The 25874-nt window shown below is 45.0% G+C and overlaps 1 protein-coding gene across 4 annotated transcripts in view; it reads right to left on the bottom strand.

The window, feature by feature from the left end:
- The window catches only part of LOC140388056 (proton myo-inositol cotransporter-like), a 296561-nt gene extending 275592 nt beyond the window's left edge, over window positions 1-20969 (bottom strand). For all 4 annotated transcript variants that reach the window (XR_011934072.1, XM_072471652.1, XM_072471651.1 and 1 more), the window contains exon 1: window positions 20098-20969. Coding sequence is in view for 3 of the 4 variants with exons in the window: in XM_072471652.1 (XP_072327753.1) it covers window positions 20098-20641 (544 nt within the window). In the remaining variant the exon portion in view is untranslated. The remainder of the gene's footprint in view (window positions 1-20097) is intronic.
- Between the last annotated feature and the right edge of the window lie 4905 nt (window positions 20970-25874).

The raw sequence follows: 25874 nt of genomic DNA, 5'->3' as shown, positions 1-25874 counted from the left end.
CACTGAATTTGAGGCTATCAAGAACTTATTTGATTTCATAACACCTGCTTCTGAAAAAAAAAACAGGTTGTACAGTTGTACGAACTTTACATGAGAGTTATTGCAATGTTGGACTAGAAAGTTGTATTGCTCAATTGAGCCAGGGTAAAAAAAAAGGCCCAGTGGAATATCAATACAAATTCGTCACAGTTATCCTTGGCGGTGGACAAAGATTTCAGCTTATACACCCCATAGCAGGTATTTAAATACCACCCTACTGTACTCAGCGTTGGGACAATTCAAAAGGTCAAAAGGTTTATAAAAGTGCCAAAATAATATTGAAGCAACAGCAATTTTTTTATGGTCGAGTTAGAATGCTGTTTGTAAGATGATGCAACACAAACCATAATGCATGAATCCAAATCTGCTGTAACAAGGGATCAATCACCTATTTGATAGGGCATTAAATACAACAAGTGTTGATATGTGCTCAGGTGGTCATTGCAACTGATGCAATATATTTGCAAACAGTAGACACCACACTCAATTCCTTGCCAGCATTACTTTAACAACCACCCGCCCCACCTGCCAACCAACAACACCTGCCTTACAGTCCAATAAGAAATTATCCCAAAAAACAATTTAAAAAATGCCTAATTAAGGAGAAAATGGTAAATTTTTATTTGCACCTTGACTTCTTTTTTTAATATAAATTTAAGAGTACCCAATTATTTTTTTTCTAATTAAGGGGCAATTTCATGTGGCCAATCCACCTAACCAACACATCTTTGGCTTGTGGGGGTGAAACCCACACAGACACGGAGAGAATGTGCAAACTCCACACGGACAGTGACCCAGAGCCAGGATCGAACCTGGGACCTCGGCGCTGCAGTCCCAGTGCTAACCACTGCGCCACGTGCCGCCCCTGCACCTTGAATTCTAAAGTCTATGAAACAGCACAGAAAAATGTACAAAACTAGTGTTTCCAAAACGCTACACATTTTCCCCTTCAAGTTCAAAATTATCGGTATGCACGTAATGGGCGGTGCAGTAGCACAATGGACAGCACGGTAGCACAGTGCCCAGCTATGTTGCTTCACAGCGCCAGGGAACCAGGTTTGATTCCCAGCTTGAGTCACTGTCTGTTTCCTCCTACAAGTCCCAAAAGACGTGCTTGTTAGGTGAATTGGACATTCTGAATTCTCCCTCAGTGTACCCGAACAGGTGCCCGAGCGTGGCAACTGGGGAATTTTCACAGTAACTTCATTGCAGTGTTAATGTAAGCCTACTTGTGACACTAATAAAGATTATGATTAGAATTCTTCGGTTCTAAAGTCCACCATGAGCCTTCCATCAAAAGTGACACCGATGCTATTCATCAACTGTTCCTGCCACCTCGTTGCCATGGAATTCAGCCCTTGTCCTTGGAGAAATGTATCAGGCTTCTCGGTTTCTTTCAAACTATGTACTTAGGAAATGATTAAATGAATTTGCAGAATATGTGTTTTTAATCCTTAATTTAAAACTGGGGCTTAATATCTACGCTTAAACAGCTATCTTTTACCTATATTAGGTGTATTAGAAATACCTGGCTTCTACACTGTTAAACGGACAACAAAAACATTTGAAATGTAGGGGAGGGAGAGGAAAGAGGAACTGTTTATATCTATTTCAACATTGGTTAACTGGTTAAATTCAAATCAGAGCAAAGAGAGGTCATTTTGGTAAGTGCTGGTTGTAACAAATTACATAATGACAATGATGTTTTTTTAAATTGAGGAAAACTATTCAAAAGGAACAAAATTTGTGCCACATCTGCAATTTGACAAAGTCACTATAGCACAGGAGGTGGCAATCTCGTCAGTTCCATTTGTTCACTTAATACCCATCATCCTGCAAGTTTATTTCCTTAGTCTATCCTCTGACCTTTTGAATTTGAGTGTGGTCAGTTCACATTTGGAACCTGACCCCCACATCTTCAGATAATAATTGCAGAGAGGAAACCTGTAGATCAGAAAGGGTACTAGCCAAGAATTGCATCCCGGAGAGACTCCTGACAGTGCATCGGGCTTAAAAAAAACATTACTGGAGATGCTCTAGCTACAACTGGATAGAGAATGGAACCAAATGAGAGCAGTCACACTGGACAACAGAGGAGGTGATGACAACTGGATAGAGAATGGAACCAAGTGAGAGCAGTCACACTGGACAACAGAGGGGGTGATGGAGGAGGATGGTATGGTCAATAGTGCCAAAGGCTACGCGGAAATTGAGCAGGATGAAGTTAGTGCACCATGATCACAATCAGCAAATGACATTTATGGCACTGCTGAAGGTCATTTCAACCAGTCATTACCGCACGGAAGGGGGCTATTCGGCCAATCAAGCCTACACAGGCTCCATGTGTGGCAATCCAGTCAGTCCCATTCCCTACTTTATCCCCATAACCATACACATTTATTTTCTTCAAGTGCCTTTTCAATTTGTTTTTGAAATCATTATCATCTATGTAGCATGGGAAGAAACCAGATGCGATTCAAACATGCATTCCTACTAAGTTTTACAAAATGCAGACATTCAGGGCAAATTGCATTACATACGAAAGTTTCAAACCATTTCTCAATCATTTTAAGCTCCCATTATTGCTAAAGCACAGCTGATGGTAAATGCAGGGCTGTTCATATCCAGAAGGGAAGCTTGAACAGCCGCACCACATTTATTTTCTTTTAATTTGGACAGTTTGAGGAGAGGTTTGAAATCCATAAAATTATGCCCCCAACCACTTGTGATGATTTTATCATTAAGTAAATGCTTAATAAGATGGGGAAAAAATAGAATTACACTTTATCACATTTTTGGCTTACACAATACCAATACTTAAGACATTTCCACACAATCTTAATCCAACTACCTTTCGAGCTTGTTAGACGTTTTAGTTGCTGTGAAATGAAGAGTCTAAAGTTCTTGCTCCTTTTCACCAAACACCATTTATTTCACTTCCACAGCCTCTGCACAAAGCTCTTAACACACCACCCTCACAGAGACCACCTGAAGCCCCTTTACATATCAGTGTCAATTAATGGATACTTAACATAAATGAGACAACTAATTGCAATGTCTCTTAACCCATTACTTAACAGTCTCCCCTTCCTTGGAGAAAAAAAAGTTAGGTGAAAACAAAATTTCAAGAAACTCAATAACACACACATGTCTCCCCCTTTTTTTTGTTTGGACAGGAAAGAAAAAAAAAGTCATAGAAACAAGCGCCCTTCATTAACAATATCCAAAAGTTTCTGTGAACTCTCCCCTCTTTTCGTAAAACAGTCTGACAGTTGATAGCTCCTGTCGACCCATTTAATTTTTGTTATTTCCCCTCTGTCCAACTCCAGGGTTATAATCTCTGGATTACTACCCGAGCCACGTGCCAATTGGCACAGGGTTGAGAAAATTAGGGAAGTTAACACGTGGCTAAAGGAGTGGTGCGGGAAAGAGGGATTCCATTTCATGGGGCATTGACATCAGTACTGGGGCAGGAGGGACCTGTACCGTTGGGACGGTCTTCACCTGAACCATTCTGGGACCAGTGTTCTAGCGAATAGGATAAATAGGTTGGTCGCAAGGACTTTAAACTAGCAAGTTAGGGTTAAGGGAAGGGTAAAGCTATGGACAGTATAATGGTTAATGGAGAGCAAGGTAGCAGGTTGCGTGACAGGTTATTATGTAGAGATATGGGTTCAAAGACAAGGAAAATTAGGAGAAAGGGTAAGAGGAAAAATAATTTGCAAAAAGTTACTGATCAAGGTGTTAGGATTCATAACAAAGACATAAAAAACAGCATAAGTGTACTTTACCCGAATGTTCGTAGTATACGGAATAAGGTGAATGAGTTGATGGCGCAAATCATCGTGAATGACTATGATTTAGTGGCCATTACTGAAACATGGTTAAAAGATGGTCACGACTGGGAGATAAAGAGTCCCGCATGGTATGTTGCCTGCCCGGTGCTAGGGTGCGGGACATCTCTGACCGGCTTGAAAGGATACTGGAGAGGGAGGATCCAGTTGTTGTGGTCCATGTCGGTACCAACAACATAGGCAAGTCTAGGAAAGAGGACCTGTTTAGAGATTATAAAGGGCTAGGATTCAAATTAAAAAACAGGTCCTCAAGGGTCATAATCTCCGGATTACTGCCCGAGCCACGTGCAAATTGGCATAGGGAGGCAAGAATAAGGGAAGTTAACACGTGGCTGAAAGAGTGGTGTGGGAATGAGGGGTTCCTTTTCATGGGACACTGGCATCAGTTTTGGGACAGGGGGGACCTATACCGTTGGGATGGTCTCCACCTGAACCGAGCTGGGACCAGTGTTCTGGCGAAAAGAGTAAATAGGGTGGTCAATAGGACTTTAAACTAAAGATTGGGGGGAAGGGAAAGTCAGGGAACCAAGAGGTGAAGTAATCAGCGGGGAGCGTAGCTGCTTAGGAATACAAAAAAAACACGAACAGACAAAACTCAAGAGTGGTTACGATTGTCCCCATCCCACAAAATATGACACAGTGTATGGAAAGGCTCAGTAAACCAAGGTCCACCACACTAAGAAAACAAAAAGGGACGGTCAATAGAGAATTAAAGGTGCTATATTTAAATGCGCAATGTACGGAACAAGGTAGATGAGCTTGTGGCCCAGATTGCGACTGGCAGGTATGATGTGGTAGGCATCACAGAGACATGGTTGCAGGGGGTTCAGGACTGGCATTTAAACATCCAGGGATTTACAACCTATCGAAAAGACAGAGAGGTGGGCAGAGGGGGCGGGGTTGTCTTGTTAATTAGGAATGAAATGAAATCAATAGCACTAAACGACATAGGGTCAGATGATGTGGAGTCTGTGTGGGTAGAGTTGAGGAACCACAAAGGCAAAAAAACCATAATGGGAGTTATGTACAGGCCTCCTAACAGTGGTCAGGACCAGGGGCACAAAATGCACCACGAAATAGAAAGTGCATGTCAGAAAGGCAAGGTCACAGTGATCATGGGGGACTTTAATATGCAGGTGGACTGGGTAAATAATACTGCCAGTGGACCCAAGGAAAGGGAATTCATTGAATGTTTACAGGAGGACTTTTTGGAACAGCTTGTGATGGAGCCCACGAGGGAACAGGCCATTCTGGACTTAGTGTTATGTAATGAGCCAGACTTGATTAAAGATCTTAAAGTAAGGGAGCACTTAGGAGGCAGTGATCATAATATGGTCGAATTCAATCTCCAATTTGAAAGAAAGAAGGTAGAATCAGATGTAAAGGTGTTACAGTTAAATAAAGGTAACGGGGCATGAGGGAGGAACTGACAAAAATTGACTGGGAGCAGAGCCTAGTGGGAAAGACAGTAGAACAGCAATGGCAGGAGTTTCTGGGAGTAATTGAGGACACAGTACAGAGGTTCATCCCAAAGAAAAGAAAGGTTACCAGAGGGGGATTAGGCAGCCATGGCTGACAAAGGAAGTTAGGGAATGCATCAAAGCAAAACAAAGAACAAAGAAATGTACAGCACAGGAACAGGCCCTTCGGCCCTCCAAGCCCGTGCCGACCATGCTGCCCGACTAAACTACAATCTTCTACACTTCCTGGGTCCGTATTCCTCTATTCCCATCCTATTCATGTATTTGTCAAGATGCTCCTTAAATGTCACTATCGTCCCTGCTTCCACCACCTCCTCCGGTAGCGAGTTCCAGGCACCCACTACCCTCTGTGTAAAAAACTTGCCTCGTACATCTACTCTAAACCTTGCCCCTCTCACCTTAAACCTATGCCCCCTAGTAATTGACCCCTCTACCCTGGGGAAAAGCCTCTGACTATGCCCCTCATAATTTTGTATACCTCTATCAGGTCTCCCCTCAACCTCCTTCGTTCCAGTGAGAACAAACCGAGTTTATTCAACCGCTCCTCATAGCTAATGCCCTCCATACCAGGCAACATTCTGGTAAATCTCTTCTGCACCCTCTCTAAAGCCTCCACATCCTTCTGGTAGTGTGGCGACCAGAATTGAACACTATACTCCAAGTGTGGCCTAACTAAGGTTCTATACAGCTGCAACATGACTTGCCAATTCTTATACTCAATGCCCCGGCCAATGAAGGCAAGCATGCCGTATGCCTTCTTGACTACCTTCTCCACCTGTGTTGCCCCTTTCAATGACCTGTGTACCTGTACTCCTAGATCTCTTTGACTTTCAATACTCTTGAGGGTTCTACCATTCACTGTATATTCCCTACCTGCATTAGACCTTCCAAAATGCATTACCTCACATTTATCCGGATTAAACTCCATCTGCCATCTCTCTGCCCAAGTCTCCAAATAATCCAAATCCTGCTGTATCCTCCGACAGTCCTCATCGCTATCCGCAATTCCATCAACCTTTGTGTCGTCTGCAAACTTACTAATCAGACCAGTTACATTTTCCTCCAAATCATTTATATATATACTACAAAGAGCAAAGGTCCCAGCACTGATCCCTGTGGAACACCACTGGTCACAGCCCTCCAATGAGAAAAGCATCCTTCCATTGCTATTCTCTGCCTTCTATGGCCTAGCCAGTTCTGTATCCACCTTGCCAGCTCACCCCTGATCACGTGTGACTTCACCTTTTGTACTAGTCTACCATGAGGGACCTTGTCAAAGGCCTTACTGAAGTCCATATAGACAACATCCACTGCCCCACCTGCATCAATCATCTTAGTGACCTCCTCGAAAAACTCTATCAAGTTAGTCAAAGAGAAAGCCTATAATGTGGCAAAGAGTAGTGGGAAGACAGAAGATTGGGAAGGCTACAAAAACAAACAGAAGATAACAAAGAGAGAGATAAGGAAAGAGAGAATCAAATTTGAAGGTAGGCTAGCCAGTAACATTAGGAATGATAGTAAAAGTTTCTTTAAATACATTAAAAACGGGAGGCAAAAGTTGACATTGGGCCGCTCCAAAATGACGCTGGTAATTTTGTGATGGGAGACAAGGAAATAGCTGAGGAACTGAATAAGTACTTTGCGTCAGTCTTCACAGTAGAAGACATGAGTAATATCCCAACAATTCCGGAGAGTCAGGGGGCAGAGTTGAATATGGTAGCCATCACAAAGGAGAAAGTGCTAGAAAAACTAAGAGGTCTAAAAATTGATAAATCTCCGGGCCCAGATGGGCTACATCCTAGAGTTCTGAAGGAGATAGCTGAAGAAATAGTGGAGGCGTTAGTTATGATCTTTCAAAAGTCACTGGAGTCAGGGAAAGTCCAAGAGAATTGGAAAATCGCTGTTGTAACCCCCCTTTTCAAGAAGGGAACAAGGAAAAAGATGGAAAATTATAGGCCAATTAGCCTAACCTCAGTTGTTGGCAGGATTCTAGAATCCATTGTTAAGGATGAGATTTCTAAATTCTTGGAAGTGCAGGGTCGGATTAGGACAAGTCAGCATGGATTTTGTAAGGGGAGGTCATGCCTGACAAACCTGTCAGAGTTCTTTGAAGAGATAACAAATAGGTTAGACCAAGGAGAGCCAATGGATGTTATCTATCTTGACTTCCAAAAGGCCTTTGATAAGGTGCCTCACGGGAGACTGCGGAGTAAAATAAGGGCCCATGGTATTCGAGGCAAGGTACTAACATGGATTGACGATTGGCTGTCAGGCAGAAGGCAGAGAGTTGGGATAAAAGGTTCTTTTTCGGAATGGCAACCGGTGACGAGTGGTTTCCCGCAGGGTTCAGTGTTGGGGCCACAGCTGTTCTCTTTATATATTAACGATCTAGATGACAGGACTGAGGGCATTCTGGCTAAGTTTGCCGATGATACAAAGATAGGTGGAGGGGCAGGTAGTATGGAGGAGGTGGGTGGGAAGGCTGCAGAAAGATTTAGACAGTTTAGGAGAGTGGTCCAAGAAATGGCTGATGAAATTCAACGTGGGCAAGTGCGAGGTCTTGCACTTTGGAAAAAATAGAGGCGTGGACTATTTTCTAAACGGTGACAAAATTCATAATGCTGAAGTGCAAAGGTACTTGGGAGTCCTAGTCCAGGATTCTCTAAAGGTAAACTTGCAGGTTGAGTCCGTAATTAAGAAAGCAAATGCAATGTTGTCATTCATCTCAAGAGGCTTGGAATATAAAAGCAGGGATGTACTTCTGAAGCTTTATAAAGCATTAGTTAGGCCCCATTTAGAATACTGTGAGCAATTTTGGGCCCCACACCTCAGGAAGGACATACTGGCACTGGAGCGGGTCCAGCGGAGATTCACACGGATGATCCCAGGAATGGTAGGCCTAACATATGATGAACGTCTGAGGATCCTGGGATTATATTCATTGGAGTTTAGGAGGTTGAGGGGAGATCTAATAGAAACTTACAAGATAATGAATGGCTTAGATAGGGTGGATGTAGGGAAGTTGTTTCCATTAGCAGGGGAGACTAGGACCCGGGGTAACAGCCTTAGAATAAAAGGGAGTCACTTTAGAACAGAGATGAGGAGAAATTTCTTCAGCCAGAGAGTGGTGGGTCTGTGGAATTCATTGCCACAGAGGGCGGTGGAGGCCGGGACGTTGAGTGTCTTTAAGACAGAAGTTGATAAATTCTTGATTTCTCGAGGAATTAAGGGCTATGGAGAGAGAGCGGGTAAATGGAGTTTAAATCAGCCATGATTGAATGGTGGAGTGGACTCGATGGGCCGAATGGCCTTACTTCCGCTCCTATGTCTTATGGTCTTAAATATCCAAGGGTATCAGACTATACGAAAGGATAGAATGGACGGTAAGGGCGGTGGTGTAGCTTTGTTGTTTAAGGATGGCATCCGGGCAATAGTAAGGGATGATACTGGTGCTATGGAGGACAAGGTTGAATCAATTTGTGTGGAAATCAGGAATAGTAAGGCGAAAAGGTCACTGATAGGAATAGTCTATAGGCCACCAAATAGTAACAGGATGGTAGGGCAGGCAATAAGCAAAGAAATAACGGATGCATGTAGAAATGGTACAGCGGTTATCATGGGAGATTTTAATCTGCATGTCAATTGGTTTAACCAGGTTGGTAAAGGCAGCCTTGAGGAGGAGTTTATAGAATGTGTCCGGGATAATTTCCTGGAACAGTATGTAATGGAACCTACAAGGGAACAAGCGGTCCTAGATCTGGTCCTGTGTAATGAGGCAGGATTGATTAATGATCTCACAGTTCGGGATCCTCTTGGAAGGAGCGACCACAATATGGTGGAATTTAAAATACAGTTGGAGGATGACAAGGTAAAATCAAACACTAGTGTTTTGTGCTTAAACAAAGGCGATTACAATGGGATGAGAGAAGAACTAGCTACGGTAGACTGGCAGCAAAGACTTCATGGTGAAGCAGTTGAGGAACAGTGGAGAACCTTCCAAGCGATCTTTCACAGTGTTCAGGAAAGGTTCATACCGACAAAAAAGAAAGACGGTAGAAAGGGGAAAAATCGACCGTGGATATCTAAGGAGGTGAGGGAGAGTATCAAATTGAAGGAAAAAACATACAAAGTGGCAAAAATTAGTGGGAGACTAGAGGACTGGGAAGTCTTTAGGGGACAACAGAAAGCTACTAAAAAAGCTATAAAGAAGAGTAAGGTAGACTATGAAAGTAAACTTGCTCAGAACATAAAAGCAGATAGTAAAAGCTTCTACAAATATATAAGACAAAAAAGCATGGCTAAGGTAAATATTGGTCCTTTGGAAGATGAGAAGGGAGATTTAATAATAGGAGACGGGGAAATGGCTGAGGAGCTGAACAGGTTTTTTGGGTCAGTCTTCACAGTGGAAGACACAACTAACATGCCAGTGCTGATGGAAATAAAGATATGATAGGCGAGGACCTTGAGATGATTGTAATCACTAAGGAGGCAGTATTGGGCAAGCTAATGGGGCTAAAGGTAGACAAGTCTCCTGGCCCTGATGGGATGCATCCCAGAGTGTTAATAGAGATGGCTAGGGAAATTGTAAACGCACTAGTGATAATTTATCAAAATTCACTGGACTCTGGGGTGGTCCCAGAGGATTGGAAAGTAGCAAACGTGACACCACTGTTTAAAAAAGGAGGTCGGCAGAAAGCGGGTAATTATAGGCCAGTAAGCTTAACTTCAGTTGTAGGGAAAATGCTGGAATCTATCATTGAGGAGGAAATAGCGGGGCACCTGGAGGGAAATTGTCCCATTGGGCAGACGCAGCATGGGTTCATAAAGGGTAGATCGTGTCTGACTAAATTGGTAGAATTTTTTGAGGACGTTCCCAGTGCAGTGGATAACGGGGAGCCAATGGATGTGGTATATCTGGATTTCCAGAAAGCCTTTGACAAGGCGCCACACAAAAGGTTACTGCATAAGACAAAGATGCATGGCATTAAGGGGAAAGTAGTAGCATGGATAGAGGATTGGTTAATTAATAGAAAGCAAAGAGTGGGGATTAATGGGTGTTTCTCTGGTTGGCAATCAGTAGCTAGTGGTGTCCGTCAAGGATCAGCGTTGGGCCCGCAGTGGTTCACAATTTACATAGATGATTTGGAGTTGGGGACCAAGTGCAATGTGGTAAACTTTGCAGACGACACTAAGATGAGTGGTAAAGCAAAAATGGCAGAGGATACCAGAAGTCTGCAGAAGGATTTGGATAGGTTAGGTGAATGGGCTAGGGTCTGGCAGATGGAATTCAATGTTGCCAAGTGTGAGGCTATCCATTTTGGGAGGAATAACAGCAGAATGGATTATTATTTAAACGGTAATATGTTAAAACATGCTGCTGTGCAGAGGGACCTGGGTGTGCTGGTGCACGAGTCGCAAAAAGTTGGTGTGCAGGTGCAACAGGTGATTAAGAAGGCTAATCGAGTTTTGTCTTTCATTGCTAGAGGGATGGAGTTCAAGACTAGGGAGGTTATGCTGCAATTGTATAAGGTGTTGGTGAGGCCACATCTGGAGTATTGTGTTCAGTTTTGGTCTCCTTACCTGGGAAAGGACATATTGGCACTGGAGGGAATGCAGAGGAGATTCACTAGGTTGATCCCAGAGTTGAGGGGATTAGATTATGACGAGAGGTTGAGTAGACTGGGACTGTACTCATTGGAGTTTAGAAGGATGCGGGGGGATCTTATTGAAACATAAAATTATGAAGGGAATAGATAGGATAGATGCGGGCAGGTTGTTTCCACTGGTCGGGGAAAGCAGAACTCGGGGGCATAGCCTCAAAATATTCTCATTGAATGGCGGAGCAGGCTCGAGGGGCCTTTTCCTGCGGACCTGTTCACTATCCGATGTACTATCTGAACTGGCACTGCGTTTCTGTGCCCTCCATTTTTGAACTTCGTTTTCCCAATCCATTGTCTTGACTCCTTCTCCTGAATGCTGTACATTCAACCAATGTTTATACCTGCTCCACTAATAACAGTTGCATCCTTCCATTGACTAGACCCTTCAGGCAAGTATGTCACTTTTGTACCAACTTTTGGCAGTTGCCCTTTCGGAAAAATGGCCTGTTTTAATTCACCAGAGGTGTTGTGTTCCTCCACAGAAACCCTGTCTATATCAGTGAATTGGTCCTCATAGTTCTGTAACACATGCGTACCAGATGACTCTGGTTCCTCGTCATGTCTGTCTGCTCGGTCTAAATTTGAAAATTTGTAATCTGTACCCATTATCCTTGATGAGTGGACCCTAACAGTTAGATTACCATGTTGCAAAATAATTGTTTTGCCATCTATGCCTATGATCTTCCCTGGGCCTTTCCATTCATTAGAATTGTCTCTCTTATAGTATACCATTCCTTCTTGCTGAAAAACGGCATCTGATGGCCGTACGTTATGTCTTAAAGCTCTGCGAATTCTTTCAGAGACTTCTGCTTCCAAAAAAGCTTTTCTACTGCTATGTAATGCATTTAAATGTTCAGCAAAACCAGAGCTAATTGTAGTCCCCTCCCAAGCTGGAGGCTGGTCATCCAAAATGGACGGAATTTTAGGATTTCTACCAAACACTAATTGATAAGGATTATAGCCCCCAACCATCTGCAATGAATTCTTTGCATGTACTGCCCATGCTAAAGCTGAATTTAGCCTGCAATTTGGTCGATCTGCCAAAAGTTTCCGAAGCATGTCATCGATGACAGCATGATTTCTTTCACAGACACCATTACTAAATGGGCTTTCTGCAGCCGTATTCATAACTCTGATATTCATGTTTTCACATATATCCCTAAACTCATCATTAGCAAATTCTCCCCCATTGTCCGTAATGAATTTTGCCAGTGGACACATTCCTGTCCCTATCCATTTTTCCACGATTTGATCCAGAATTACTCGCTTTTCTTTACTTCATACAATCGTTGATCGACTAAATCTGGTTGCTAAATCTACAAAATGCAAAATAAATATATTATTTGCTTTATCCCAGATCTTAAGGTCCATGGGCACAATGTCGTTAAAATCCCTGGCCAAAAGTAGGGTTACTCTCGGTCGTGCTGGTGTCCTTCTGTACTTCCTACAAACTTCACAGCGGTCACTAACCTGTTCTATCAGTTTAGTATAGTCGTCATCCCTTACCCCTGCATCCTTTAATAAATGTTCCAGCCTCCGAGGAGACGGATGTGCAAATTGCCTATGCAGTTTTAATACCACAAGCTTTTTATCAGCTAAAGTCCCATTTTCAACTGCCATTAACACATCCTTAACCACTCTACTTGAAAAATTATTTGTCAGTCATGGAATACAATCGTGTCCCGACTGTGTAAATTGTAAGTCCACAGTCTTTCCAAAAACTGTTGCCTTATCCTGTTCCATATCCAGTTTCATGTGTGCTTTCTTCATCGATGGTCTGCTCAGAGGCAAAGGTATCTCACTTGATACAACATCCGTGCTAATGAAATGATTCATTCCGGCAATATTGCAAGGGATCACCACTTCAGCGACTTCAGAGTATTATCATCCCCAAACCTGAAACTTGTGGAACTTTCAAATTCCTTAACCTTGTTACGATTTTCAGCATGCAAAGAGTCCAGGTAACATTTCAACCAGTCTATTCCACACACAGTAGATGTGCAGCCACTGTCCAATACAGCACAGTTGAAGGATTCTGCAACCAACACCCTCATTACCGGCGTAAAACTGCTTGTCAGTAGGACAATGCTTTCTTTCTGGTCACTATCTTTTTCCTCTTCTGACTCTTCCGTGTCATGTGTCGCTTCAAACACTCTACCATAACGAGTTGGACAGTTGAAAGCATAATGGTACTGAGAATCACATCGAAAACATCGATTTATCATGCCCCGTGCATTTCTTGGGTTCATCATCCTATTGTAGGTTCTAACTGGGTTTCTGCCTTCATAATTTCTCGGTCTCCGTCTGTTGTCTTGAGCCCTGTTCGTAGCCATACGATTTCGCCATCCTGTTACTAGTGTATCTTCCATATTCTGCCTTTTTGCAGGCTGACCTATTTGGGTCATCAGAGGCATCGGAATCAAATGTTTCCCCAGAAACATTTGTAAAGCTTTTGTCATCGGTTTGAATAAGGTATCCTTATCAGTAAACTGAACTCCTGTCAAAACTAGGAGCCAATCCATGTTGCTCACTCTAGCACAGTCAAGTAATTTAAAGGCCAACACAGACTGTGGAAATTCCAGATTGTGTTTCTGCAGCCTTTTATATAGTCTGTCAAATTTGTATATAGTCTTCCATGGAGATAGCCTCCATTTTCCGGAACAAATCAAAACCCGACCATGCTTCATACAAGTCATCGTTCTTATAAATCTTATCCATATAATGTAATAAAGTCTCCAGACCTTCTTCTGAGTCTAACTTTTCCAATTCCAGCTCAGAAAGCACTTTGTTTTGGATTTTACTGCCATATGGTAGAGAAAGAGCCAATGCCATACCTTGTTTTCTCTTTCCCAAAGCAGTTACTTTTGTCCACATAATTACTGCACTTCTTCATTGGTCGTACGATTCCCCTTCAGAAAATAAGGGAGGATAATCATATCCAGCCATCTTTATCCTGGGTTCAGCCATGTATCTTCTTTTTTTTCTTCTTCTCGCTCACTCCTTGGTTTGATAAGGAAAATTTGTATCTTTCAAACCTTCACATTTGCACAGCAACCATCCTCTGCTACCATTGTTAGATGTTTTAGTTGCTGTGAAATGAAGTGTCTAAAGTTCTTGTTCCTTTTCACCAAACACCATTTATTTCACTTCCACAGCCTCTGCACAAAACTCTTAACACACCACCCTCACAGAGGCCACCTGAAGCATCTTTACATATCAGTGTCAATTAATGGATACTTAACATAAATGAGACAACTAATTGCAATGTCTCTTAACCCATTACTTAACAGAGCTAACCTTTCCCATATTTGCTTACAACTCCTGACAGACTTTAAAATCTATAAAAGTCCAGTATTTTTTTAACCTCTGAGTGCCTTTAATTTCTCCTGGGGTGCCCTTTGAGGTAAACAGCAGTTGTCTTTTCAGGTTTGGCTTTGTTCACACTGCTTGTAACACCCCGTTTAAGAGGGGAGGAAAAAGACGGCAATTATAGACCAGTGAGCCTGACTTTGGTCATTGTTAAGACTATTAGCCTGACTTCGGTCATTGTTAAGACTATTAAAGATGAGATTGCAGAGTACTTGGAAGTGCATGATAAAATAGGACTGAGTCAGCACAGCTTCATCAAAGGAAGGTCATGTCTGACAAATCTGTTTGAATTCTTAATAATAATAATCTTTTATTGTCACAAGTATGACGTTACTGTGAAAAGCCCCGAGTCGCCATATTCCGGTGCCTGTTCGGATAAGCCGGTACGGGAATTGAACCCGTGCTGCTGGCCTTGTTCTGCATTACAAATCAGCTGTCTAGCCCACTGAGCTAAACCGGCTTCTCAATTCTTTGAGGTGGTAACAAGGAAGTTAGATAATGGAGAACCAGTGGATGTGATCTATTTAGATTTCCAGAAGACCTTTGACAAGGTGCCATATAGGAGGCTGTTAAATAAGTTAAGAGCCCATGGTGTTAAAGGTGAGATACTGGCATGGTTAGAGGATTGGTTAAATAAGAGCAGGGATACACGTCTGAGGCTGCATAAGGCTCTGGTCAGACCCCATTTGGAGTATTGTGAGCAGTTTTGGGCCCCATATCGAAGGAAGGATGTGCTTCCTTACTAGAACCTTGCAGCACAGCTTCAGACTGAAGGGACAATCCTTTAAAACTGAGATGAGGAGGAATTTCTTCAGCCAGAAGGTGATGAGTCTGTCGCAGAAGGCTGTGGAGGCCAAATTACTGAGTGTCTTTAAGACAGAGATAGATAGGTTCTTGATTAATGGGGGGGGGGGGGGGGGGGGAGATCAGGAGTTATGGGGAAAAGGCAGGAGAGTGAACTGAGAAACATATCAGCCAGATTGAATGGCAGAGCAGACTTGATGGGCCGAACGGCCTAATTCTGCTCTTAGGTCTTATTATCATATCAAACTCACAGTTTAGATTCAGTGATCTTGTCTCTTGCTTTAATTACCAGTCACATGCCCCGACAGTTAAAAAAATGACGAGAATATTACCAACAGAAAGACGAGAATATTACCAGCAGAAATATATTACAATTTCTTCGGTTTTCCTGTATTTACAAATATTCTGAGGCACAACATATGACAATTGAAACACACTTGTGACAAACAGGTGACTTTCAATCTATATTTATGAACTTTTATACCAGTGGGGGTTTTCAGTAACCTCATGTCTATGTCTGTTTTAGATTAATTGATCAAGATTGTCACGCTTAATCACCAACTCTTATTACATCACATGACTACCAGGATGTCAGAATGCTGCGGTCTGTTTTATTTAGTAATTCCAAAGTGGAGCTGAACACTTCCTATTGTAGAAACACAAAAATGTAGAAAATAGGAGTAGGTAATTCAGCCTTTTGAGTCTGCTCCTCCAATCAATATGACCTTGGCTGATCATCTATCTGAACGCCATACTCCTGCTCTCTCCCCATACCCCTTGACACCTTTACAGTCTGGGGATCTATCTATTTCCTCTTAAATGCATTCAGGGACTTAGCCTCCACAGCCTTCTGTGATGGAGAATTCCACAGGTTCAGCAAGCTCTGAGTGAAGAACGTTCTCTGCATCTCTGTCCTAAATAGCCTATTCCATGTCCTGAGATTGTGATCTCTTGTTCTAGACACCAACCCCCAGCCAGACGAAATATCATCCCTACCAGTTTGTCCAGAATTTTATACGTTTCAATTAGATCCCCCCCCCCCAATTCTTCAAGATTCCAGTGAATTCACACCTATTGAACCAAATCTCTCCGCAAATGGTAATCGTGCAATCCCAGGAATCAGTCTGGTAAATCTTTGCTGCACTCTCTCAATGGCATATCTACCCTTTCCTTAAGTAGCACACCAATACTGCATACAATATTTCACGCGTGGTCTCACCAAGGACCTGTAAAGCTGCAATACATCCTTGCTCACGTGCTCAATTCCTCTTGCAATTAAGGTGAATGTACCATTGTCTTGGGAATCCACACAGGTTTTAAACTTTTATTGTAGCCATAAATATTTTTAGTCACACGTGTTCCTCATGTTCTGTTAAAAGTATTAACTGCAAGATTATTTTCCACTGAATTTACAGCTATCGTGCTGCTGTGCCTGCTCTGTACATTCAATATTTAGAATGATTACATTAACATATAGGAATGCAGAATTTACAGAATGCAATAATCTTATTTTATCAGTGCTTAAAACGGGGCTCTTTCACATAACACTCACAAGAATGCTAATTAATCCTTAAAAAATTAATTTTTATAGTGTATCACGAGATCTCCCCAAATCTTCCTAATCGCCCAAGCAACAAAACCTTTAAATCTAGTAAATTACTTGAAGTGCAGCCAAAATATGCGCTCAGGTGTCTTTAGAGGTAATTAATAAATTACTTTATAGTTTATTTTGATGTTGGCAGGGGGGTGAACATTCATCAGAACTGAAAGAACACCTCGCTCTACTTTAAATAATGCCACCTAAACTTGTTAAGCAGGACCATCAAAAGCAGCATACCCTCAATCAGGATTTTGTACTCAATTGCATAATGAGGCTTGAACTGAGCCTTCTCGTTCACAAGTGAGAATTCTACCAGCTGGGGCAAGCTGGCAGTGTTTTACAAATAGAATTACAACTGCCAGAACTTTCAGTAACCTAAACTTAAAACACAGGGAAACATGAATCAACATTGTCAAACTTATAAATCAACCTAACGTTCACAATATGAAGAATGCTGTAGTACGAAAACATAGACATTCACTTCCTACTGGCTAAAATCAAGTATATCAAAATTTATTGGAATTAAAAATCCTGTTATTTACACCATGAACATTTAATTTAACAATCTCAATGATGCACAATTGCCAAGTTCCTGATTTCAGCTGCAAGGATGCGGAATCTAGGCAGAATGTTTTCATGCAGGAAGAAAAGAAGAGTTATTGTCAAACTGTTGTTTCATGATCACAGTTCCAGAAATTGGTTAAATTTTAGGGGCAGGTTGCCGACTTGGTGTCTCATCTTTAAGACAAGTATGGCCTGATGATATTTTCATGCCGGCAGCTTTTAAAATACTTGAATATGTATTCAGAAGTTTGTCTTGGGGTCACATACGAACCAAGATTGCAATTCAGCCTCAGTCAAATTGTCAGAGAAAAGGATGGAGTTGGTGACTAGCAATAACCGTAGTCTCCAACATTTCCTAACTTAGTAGTTCCCATGTTGAGACACACAAAACAAACAAAGCACTCCATTCTCTCTTGTCCACAGCCCATCGTGTCTGTACCAGCCCTTGGAAAGAGCACCCTACTTAAGCCCACGTCTCCTCCCTATTCCCAGGGGCTGGTTTAGCACAGGGCTAAAATCGCTGGCTTTGAAAGCAGACCAAGGCAGGCAGTGCTGCTCCTTCCTCCTTTCACCTGAGGAAGGAGCAGCGTTCCAAAAGCTAGTGACATTGAAACAAACCTGTTGGACTTTAACCTGGTGTTGTAAGACTTCTTACTGTGCTCACCCCAGTCCAACACCGGCATCTCCACATCACAACCTTTACAGATGCACCATAGAAAGCATCCTATCTGGCTGAATCACAGCCTGGTATGGCAACTGCTCGGCCCAGGACCGCAAGAAACTTCAGAGAGTCGTGAATACTGCGCAGTCCATCACACAAACCTGCCTCCCATCCATTGACTCATCTACATCTCCCGCTGCCTGGGGAAAGCGGGCAGCATAATCAAAGACCCTCCCACCCAGCTTACTCACTCTTCCAACTTCTTCCATCGGGCAGGAGATACTGAAGTCTGAGAACACGCACGAACAGACCCAAAAGCAGCTTCTTCCCTGCTATTACCAGACTCCTAAATGACCCTCTTATGGACTGACCTCATTAACATTCCACCCTGTATGCTTCATCCGATGCCGGTGCTTATGTAGTTACATTGTATACCTTGTGTTGCCCTATTATGTATTTTCTTTTATTCCATTTTCTTCCCATGTACTTAATGATCTGTTGAGCTGCTCGCAGAAAAATATTTTTCATTGTACCTCGGTACATGTGACAACAAACAAATCCAATCCAATCATTTTCATTTCTTCCATCCATTTGTTTTTTTTCCTTCACCATTGCCCCTACACCCTTGAGCCATCTGTTCCCTGTTCCAAATTGTCCTTTGACACTCTGCTTACCTTTGTCCTGCCATTAACATGTTCTGATCTCCCAATGTACCACTATCAGCATCCTTCTTAGCCTTGTTAAAACATTTACAATCCTTTGTTTTTCGGTCATCTTTGTCAATCTTCACGTGTCGCTGGCCTTCTATCCAGATCCAGCCCCACTGCTCCACACAATTCCCACCCACAACAGTATAAATCTGACCCTATTTCCAGTTCTCGCTAGTTTTGATGTGGAGATGAAAATGAAAATCGCTTATTGTCACAAGTAGGCTTCAAATGAAGTTACTGTGAAAAGCCCCTAGTCGCCACATTCCGGCGCCTTTTCGGGGAGGCTGTTACGGGAAGTGAACCGTGCTGCTGGCCTGCCTTGGTCTGCTTTCAAAGCCAGCGATTTAGCCCGGTGCTAAACAGCCTCGATAATGCCGGTGTTGGGACTGGAGTGGGCACAGTAAGAAGTCTTACAACACCAGGTTAAAGTCCAACAGGTTTGATGGAATCACTAACAAGGGCAGCACAGTAGTATAGTGGTTAGCACAGTTGCTTCACAGCTCCAGGATCCCAGGTTCAATTCCCAGCTGGGTCACTGTCTGTGCGGAGTCTGCAGGTTCTACTCGTGTCTACGTGGGTTTCCTCCCACAGTCCAAAGTGCGGGTTAGGTAGATTGGCCATGCTAAATTGCCCTTAGTGTCGGTTACAGGGAGATACGTGGGCTTCCGTAGGATGCTCTTTGTAAGGGCCGGTGCAGACTCGATGGGCCAAATCGCCTCCTTCTGCACTGTAAATTCTAGGAGTCTATGACTAGCTTTCGGAGCGCAGCTCCTTAATTTTTTGACACACCCACATTGAGCCGGCTGAATGAAGGAGCTGCGATCCGAAAGCTAGTGATTCCAATCAGCCTCCGCGGCGGGCGGGCGGCCCGGGCTGTCAGCGGAGTTATTGACACGGCGCGTATGACAGCGCGGCCGGAGTGGGAGCCGCGCAGTGGTGCTGACTGGGACCAGGGGTACCCGGTGTAAATAGTTTTTTGTTCAATAAACAACCAGTCTCTTTAAGCCTCTGCGGCGTGGAGACGACGTGAGTGAACGGTGTGGGGACCCACACACTTGCCCACCGCCGCGGTTGCCTACTATAGGAGTCAGTGATGGGGTATTTTGTGTCGACTGTAGCGCGGTGACGCTGGGAGTCGGCCCCTCCCCTCGACCCCGCCCAGCAGGTCGGTCGGCGCAAGCAGAGTGAACCGGGACCTCGCCGTCCGGGATCCGCGACCACCGGGAATGCAGGCCAGAGACTTCATCATCGGATCGGGGTGAGTGAGGAGACACCGCCCGGGGGTGCGGGGGACGGGCGATCTTTGCAGCCCCCCCCCCCCCCCCGGGCAACCCCCGCTCCACTCCGGGACTTACCGATGCCTAATCCCACCACAATGCGTCCGGTCAGCAGGGTGTAACGGTCGCCGCTCGCTGTCATCACCACCGCCCCCGCCGTGAAGAGGAAGCTGGCCAGCAGGATGCAGGGTCGCCGGCCCCAGTAGCCGTTGAGGAGGCCCCCGGCCAGCGCCGAGACGGCGGCCGCCCCCACCGTGGCCGACACCACCAGCTCCTGCCACAGCTGGCTGAGGGCGAACTCCTTCTTGAGCAGCAGCAGGGCGCCCGACACGACGCCGGTGTCGTAGCCGAAGAGGAAGCCGCCCAGGGCGGCGAACGTGGCCAGGAGGTAGATGAAGCGCGGGTTGTCGCCGCCTTGGAACTGCCGGCGGGCGGCCCGCTCCAGCTCGGCGCCGGCGGTCATGGCCGTTGAGGGCCGGTTGTTGTTGCTGTTGCCTCCGCCGTCGGCCGCTCTGATCAGCGTGCGCTCGCCCGGCGCCTGCCGCTCTCCCTCCGGTCGGATCCACCGCTCTCCGCTCAGGTCCCGGAGGCTGCACTCAGCGTCGCTGACTTTGCGGGACATAAGGAGCCGGGAGTTGGCTGCTGCTGGAATGTTCTGGACCGATCCCGGGTGAAGGCGCTCGAGCTCGCTCGGACCGTCCACAGGGGCGCGCGCGCGCTGCTCCTCTCTCCGCTGCTCAACTCGTTCAACTGGCGGGGCGGGGAAGGGAAAACATCCAAGGCGGTGAAGCAGACGCGCCTCCGTCACGTGCAACACATCTGAATCCTGGAGGGGCGGCGGTGCCCGGAGATCTTGTTAAAGTGGCCGGCCGGCGATTGCTCTCCAAACCAGCCGCAACTCGCTGCGTCCGCGCCCCCGTCCTGCAGACATTGCTGTCGAGAAGGACCCCCCACCCTGCAGACATTGCTGTCGAGAAGGACCCCCCACCCTGCAGACATTGCTGTCGAGATGGACCCCCCACCCTGCAGACATTGCTGTCGAGATGGACCCCCCACCCTGCAGACATTGCTGTCGAGAAGGACCCCCACCCTGCAGACATTGCTGTCGAGATGGACCCCCCACCCTGCAGACATTGCTGTCGAGAAGGACCCCCACCCTGCAGACATTGCTGTCGAGAACGACCCCCACCCTGCAGACATTGATGTCGAGAAGGACCCCCACCCTGCAGACATTGCTGTCGAGAAGGACCCCCACCCTGCAGACATTGCTGTCGAGAAGGACCCCCACCCTTCAGACATTGCTGTCGAGAAGGACCCCCACTCTTCAGACATTTGCTGTCGAGAAGGACCCCCACCCTTCAGACATTTGCTGTCGAGAAGGACCCCCACCCTTCAGACATTTGCTGTCGAGAAGGACCCCCACCCTTCAGACATTGCTGTCGAGAAGGACCCCCACCCTTCAGACATTTGCTGTCGAGAAGGACCCCCACCCTTCAGACATTTGCTGTCGAGAAGGACCCCCACCCTTCAGACATTTGCTGTCGAGAAGGACCCCCACCCTTCAGACATTTGCTGTCGAGAAGGACCCCCACCCTTCAGACATTTGCTGTCGAGAAGGACCCCCACCCTTCAGACATTTGCTGTCGTGAAGGACCCCCACCCTTCAGACATTTGCTGTCGAGAAGGACCCCCACCCTTCAGACATTTGCTGTCGAGAAGGACCCCCACCCTTCAGACATTTGCTGTCGAGAAGGACCCCCACCCTTCAGACATTTGCTGTCGAGAAGGACCCCCACCCCTCAGACCTTGCTGTCGAGAAGGACCCCCACCCCTCAGACCTTGCTGTCAAGAAGGACTCCCCCCCCCCCCCCCCCCCCCCAGAGCATAATGTCAAGAAGGACTCTTCTCCACCCCCCCAGACCTTACTGACAAGAAGGACACCCCAGACCTTGCTGTCAAGAAGGACCCCCAACCTTGCTATCAAGAAGGAGGAGCGGTTGAATAAACGCGGTTTGTTCTCACTGGAACGACGGAGGTTGAGGGGCGACCTGATTGAGGTCTACAAAATTATGAGGGGCATAGACAGAGTGGATAGTCAGAGGCTTTTCCCCAGGGTAGAGGGGTCAGTTACCAGGGGGCATAGGTTTAAGCTGCGTGGGGCAAGGTTTAGAGTAGATGTACGAGGCAAGTTTTTTTACACAGTGGGTGCCTGGAACTCGCTACCGAAGGAGGTGGTAGAAGCAGGGACGATAGTGACATTTAAGGGGCATCTTGACAAATACATGAATAGGATGGGAATAGAGGGATACGGACCCAGGAAGTGTAGAATATTGTAGTTTAGTCAGGCAGCATGGTCGGCACGAGCTTGGAGGGCCGAAGGGCCTGTTCCTGTGCTGTACTTTTCTTTGTTCTTTGACCCCCCCCCCCCCCCCAGCGTACTGACGAGAAGGACCCCCAACCGCCCCATACCTTACTGACGAGAAGAATCCCTAACCGCTCCACACCTTCCTGTCAAGAGGGACCCCCAACCTTGCTGTCAAGAAGGACCCCCAGATCTTGCTGTCAATGACCTCGACTCCTCCCCCCCCCCCCCCCAAAGACCTTGCTGTCAAGGAGGAGCACCATTCCCCCCTCACCCCAGATCTTGCTATCAAGAATGATTCCCACTGCCCCTCCGACCTTGTTGTCAAAAAGGACTCCCATCCCCTGACCTTGCTGTCAAGAAGGATCCCGCCCCAGAACCTGCTGTCAAGAAGGACCGCTCCCCAGAACTGCTGTCAAGAAGGAACCCCCTCCCACCTGAGAATTTGCTGTAAAGCAAGACAACTCCGACCTTGCTATCAAGAAGACGCCCCCCCCCACCTTGGTGTCAAGAAGCCCCCCTCCACTCTCTCCAGTTGCAACCTTTGCAAATGCAGTCAATACACCTGTACAACAGTCCTTTAAGCACTGGTTCTTGCTACAAACACAGTTGAAAATGTTAAAACTTGTTGAATGATGTGTAACTGATTCTTACTCTAAACGGCATGTCATTGCTCCTGCTGAATAATCTTCCAAGCTTTTAAGTTTTTAACATTTATTTAAATTTCTCTTGCCTATCCCTTGTGTATATTTTTGCTCTCTAAATTGATTAAAACATGAATGATGGTCATAGAATCATAGAATATACAGTGCAGAAGGAGGTTATTTGACCCATTGAGCCTGCACCGGCCCTTGGAAAGAGCACTCTGCCCAAGTCCATGCTTCCATCCTATCCCCGTAGCCGAGTAACCCGACCCAACCTTTTGAACACTAAGGGCCAATTTAGCATAGCTAATCCACCTAACCTGCACATCTTTGGACTGTGGGAGGAAACCGGAGCACCCGGAGGAAAGCCAAGCAGACACTGGGAGAAAGTGTAAACTCCACACGGGCAGACAGTCACCCGAGGCCGGAATTGAATCTGGGACCCTGGAACTGTGATGCAGCAGTGCTAAACACTGAGCTACCGTGCTGTCAGTGCTTCTTAATCCTTGTTGTTCTGTGTTAGAATTCCTCTACCTGCTCAGCTGCGCGTTGGCTGTTCCTGAATGTCATGTGTCCCTTAATAGTGGTGTCAGATGCAGTCACACCAGAATGGGAATGTTGGTGCTACAAAGCTGTGGGCAGCCTTCTTCAGGGTCAGCAACAAAAATTGTCATTTATCCGTTGACTGCAAATGCAGGCCAATATTATGATTCCTGCTTTTTTTTAAATAGTCAGGTGTTTTCTGCTCCATGTCAGGTGGAAAACAACAAGGTAAAGCTGTTTTTTTATTGTTGCATTATAGGTAGAAAACAGAATGAAAAATCAATCACCTTTGTTAGCTTAACTGGAAAGATGTAATTTGTCTATCTGGGAATCAGTCATTGCCTTGTGGAGAACTTTTTTATATTCCCAGTTTCTGCATTAATGATCCTTATTTAGTAAAATGTTAATCTTGTATTACTTGAACAGTTCTTTGATATCAGTTTATATCCATTATATTTCAAATGTTGTGCAACAGGCAAAACAGTTAATTATTCAAGTATATAGCTACATGGTGTGATGAACTTCTGTTAAATAATAAATTGTTTAGACCAGAAAAAATATTTATCTATTAAAGAAAGCGAGCATTGGAAGATTAATTTGAGAACGTACAGCTCCATCTAGAGGTGCATCTACCAACAATTGAAGACATTCCTCTGATTGTGCCCTTTTTGCCCAGTGCTCATAATAATAATCTAGTGTCACAAGTAGGCTTACATGAACAGTACAATGAAGTTGCTGCTTCAGGATTGAAAACAGAATATTCCTCTTTCCCAGGTTCTCAAAAATACAATATAATCAAAGAACTTGAAACAGAATAGTGTAATTGTAGTGCCATGTGATTTAAATATAAAAAGGTTGACTATTTTCTTGCAATTATTGTTAAATGACATTTACTAATTGTTACATTTAAGTAATTTTCATTAAACGACAATCCAAAGAGCTGTTGATTACAGGGTTTTCTTTTACAAACTGCTTTGTTCCTAATCTTAGGTTATTTTCAGGCAAAGCGCGTTATTGGGCACCCTGCTTTTTCCATGTATTGGCTTGTATGCCAGTTTAATTCCAATGGTGCTGTCCTGCAAGCAAAAAGCCCATTATTCAAACAGGATGTGCTTGTAATGTAAGTAACCAGAAAAAAGATTAATCTCAACACTTATAGAAAAGAAAGGTTTCAAAATTTATCTGTTACTGTTCAGTCACAATCAGAGACATATCTTACAATCAACTGTAAACATTCTTCTGTTTATACCCTTTTTGTCTAGAATTTCAGGTTCTTGATTGAAAACAAAATGTCTGTACTTTCTAGGTCACAAGTTAACGCTGTCAAATAAATTGAAAATAATTGTAGTGCTGTGTGGCTTAAATAAACAATAGATAGGTAATAGTTCCACAATTAGGCTTCCGGGTGCGGCGATGACCAGCTAAGTCGCACGTTTCGGCAGCTCCCGGTGGAACGGACTTTTGGGCTCTTAATAGGAGCCCCATCGGCAATTTTAACGGCAAATAACACTGTGTGGTAATCCAGAAGGGAATCCCCCCTGGACACGGATGGAAAAAAGAGAGGAAAGTAGCCAGATTGCGGTGGATCCTCAAGAGCAGCGGCCAGGAAGGCAGGCACAAAGCAAGATGGCGTCGGAAGGAGGCAGTTTAATATGGGGCCCTGACCAACAAGAGTTCCTGCGGCGTTGCGTAGATGAACTCAAAAAGGAGATGAAGAAGGAGCTGTTGGCCCCGATATTACAAGCGATTGAGGGGCTAAAGGAGGAGCAAAAGACCCAGGAACAGGAGCTTCGGGTCGTGAAGGCAAAGGCTGCTGAAAATGAGGACGACATACAGGGCCTGGTGGTGAAAACGGAGATGCACGAGGCACAACACAAAAGGTGTGTGGAAAGGCTGGAGGTGCTGGAGAACAATGCGAGGAGGAAGAACTTAAGGATTCTTGGTCTTCCAGAAGGGGCGGACGTCGGGGCATATGTGAGCACGATGCTGCATTCGTTAATGGGATCGGAGGCCCCGACGGGTCCGTGGAGGTGGAGGGTGCCTATCGGGTTATGGCGCGAAGACCGAGGGCTGGAGAAATTCCTCAAGCAATAGTTGTGAGATTTCTCCAATACAAGGACGGAAGAGAGATGGTCCTCCGATGGGCCAAGAAAACTCAGAACAGTAGGTGGGAGAATGCGGTGATCCGCGTGTATCAAGATTGGAGTGCGGAGGTGGCGAGAAGGAGGGCAAGCTTTAATCGGGCCAAGGCGGTGTTGCATAAAAGGAAGGTCAAATTCTGAATGTTGCAACCGGCAAGACTGTGA

The sequence above is a fragment of the Scyliorhinus torazame genome, chromosome 13 (assembly GCF_047496885.1).
Source record: "Scyliorhinus torazame isolate Kashiwa2021f chromosome 13, sScyTor2.1, whole genome shotgun sequence".
Taxonomy (NCBI): Eukaryota; Metazoa; Chordata; class Chondrichthyes; order Carcharhiniformes; family Scyliorhinidae; genus Scyliorhinus; species Scyliorhinus torazame.
This window is presented reverse-complemented; position numbering and strand designations above follow the sequence as displayed.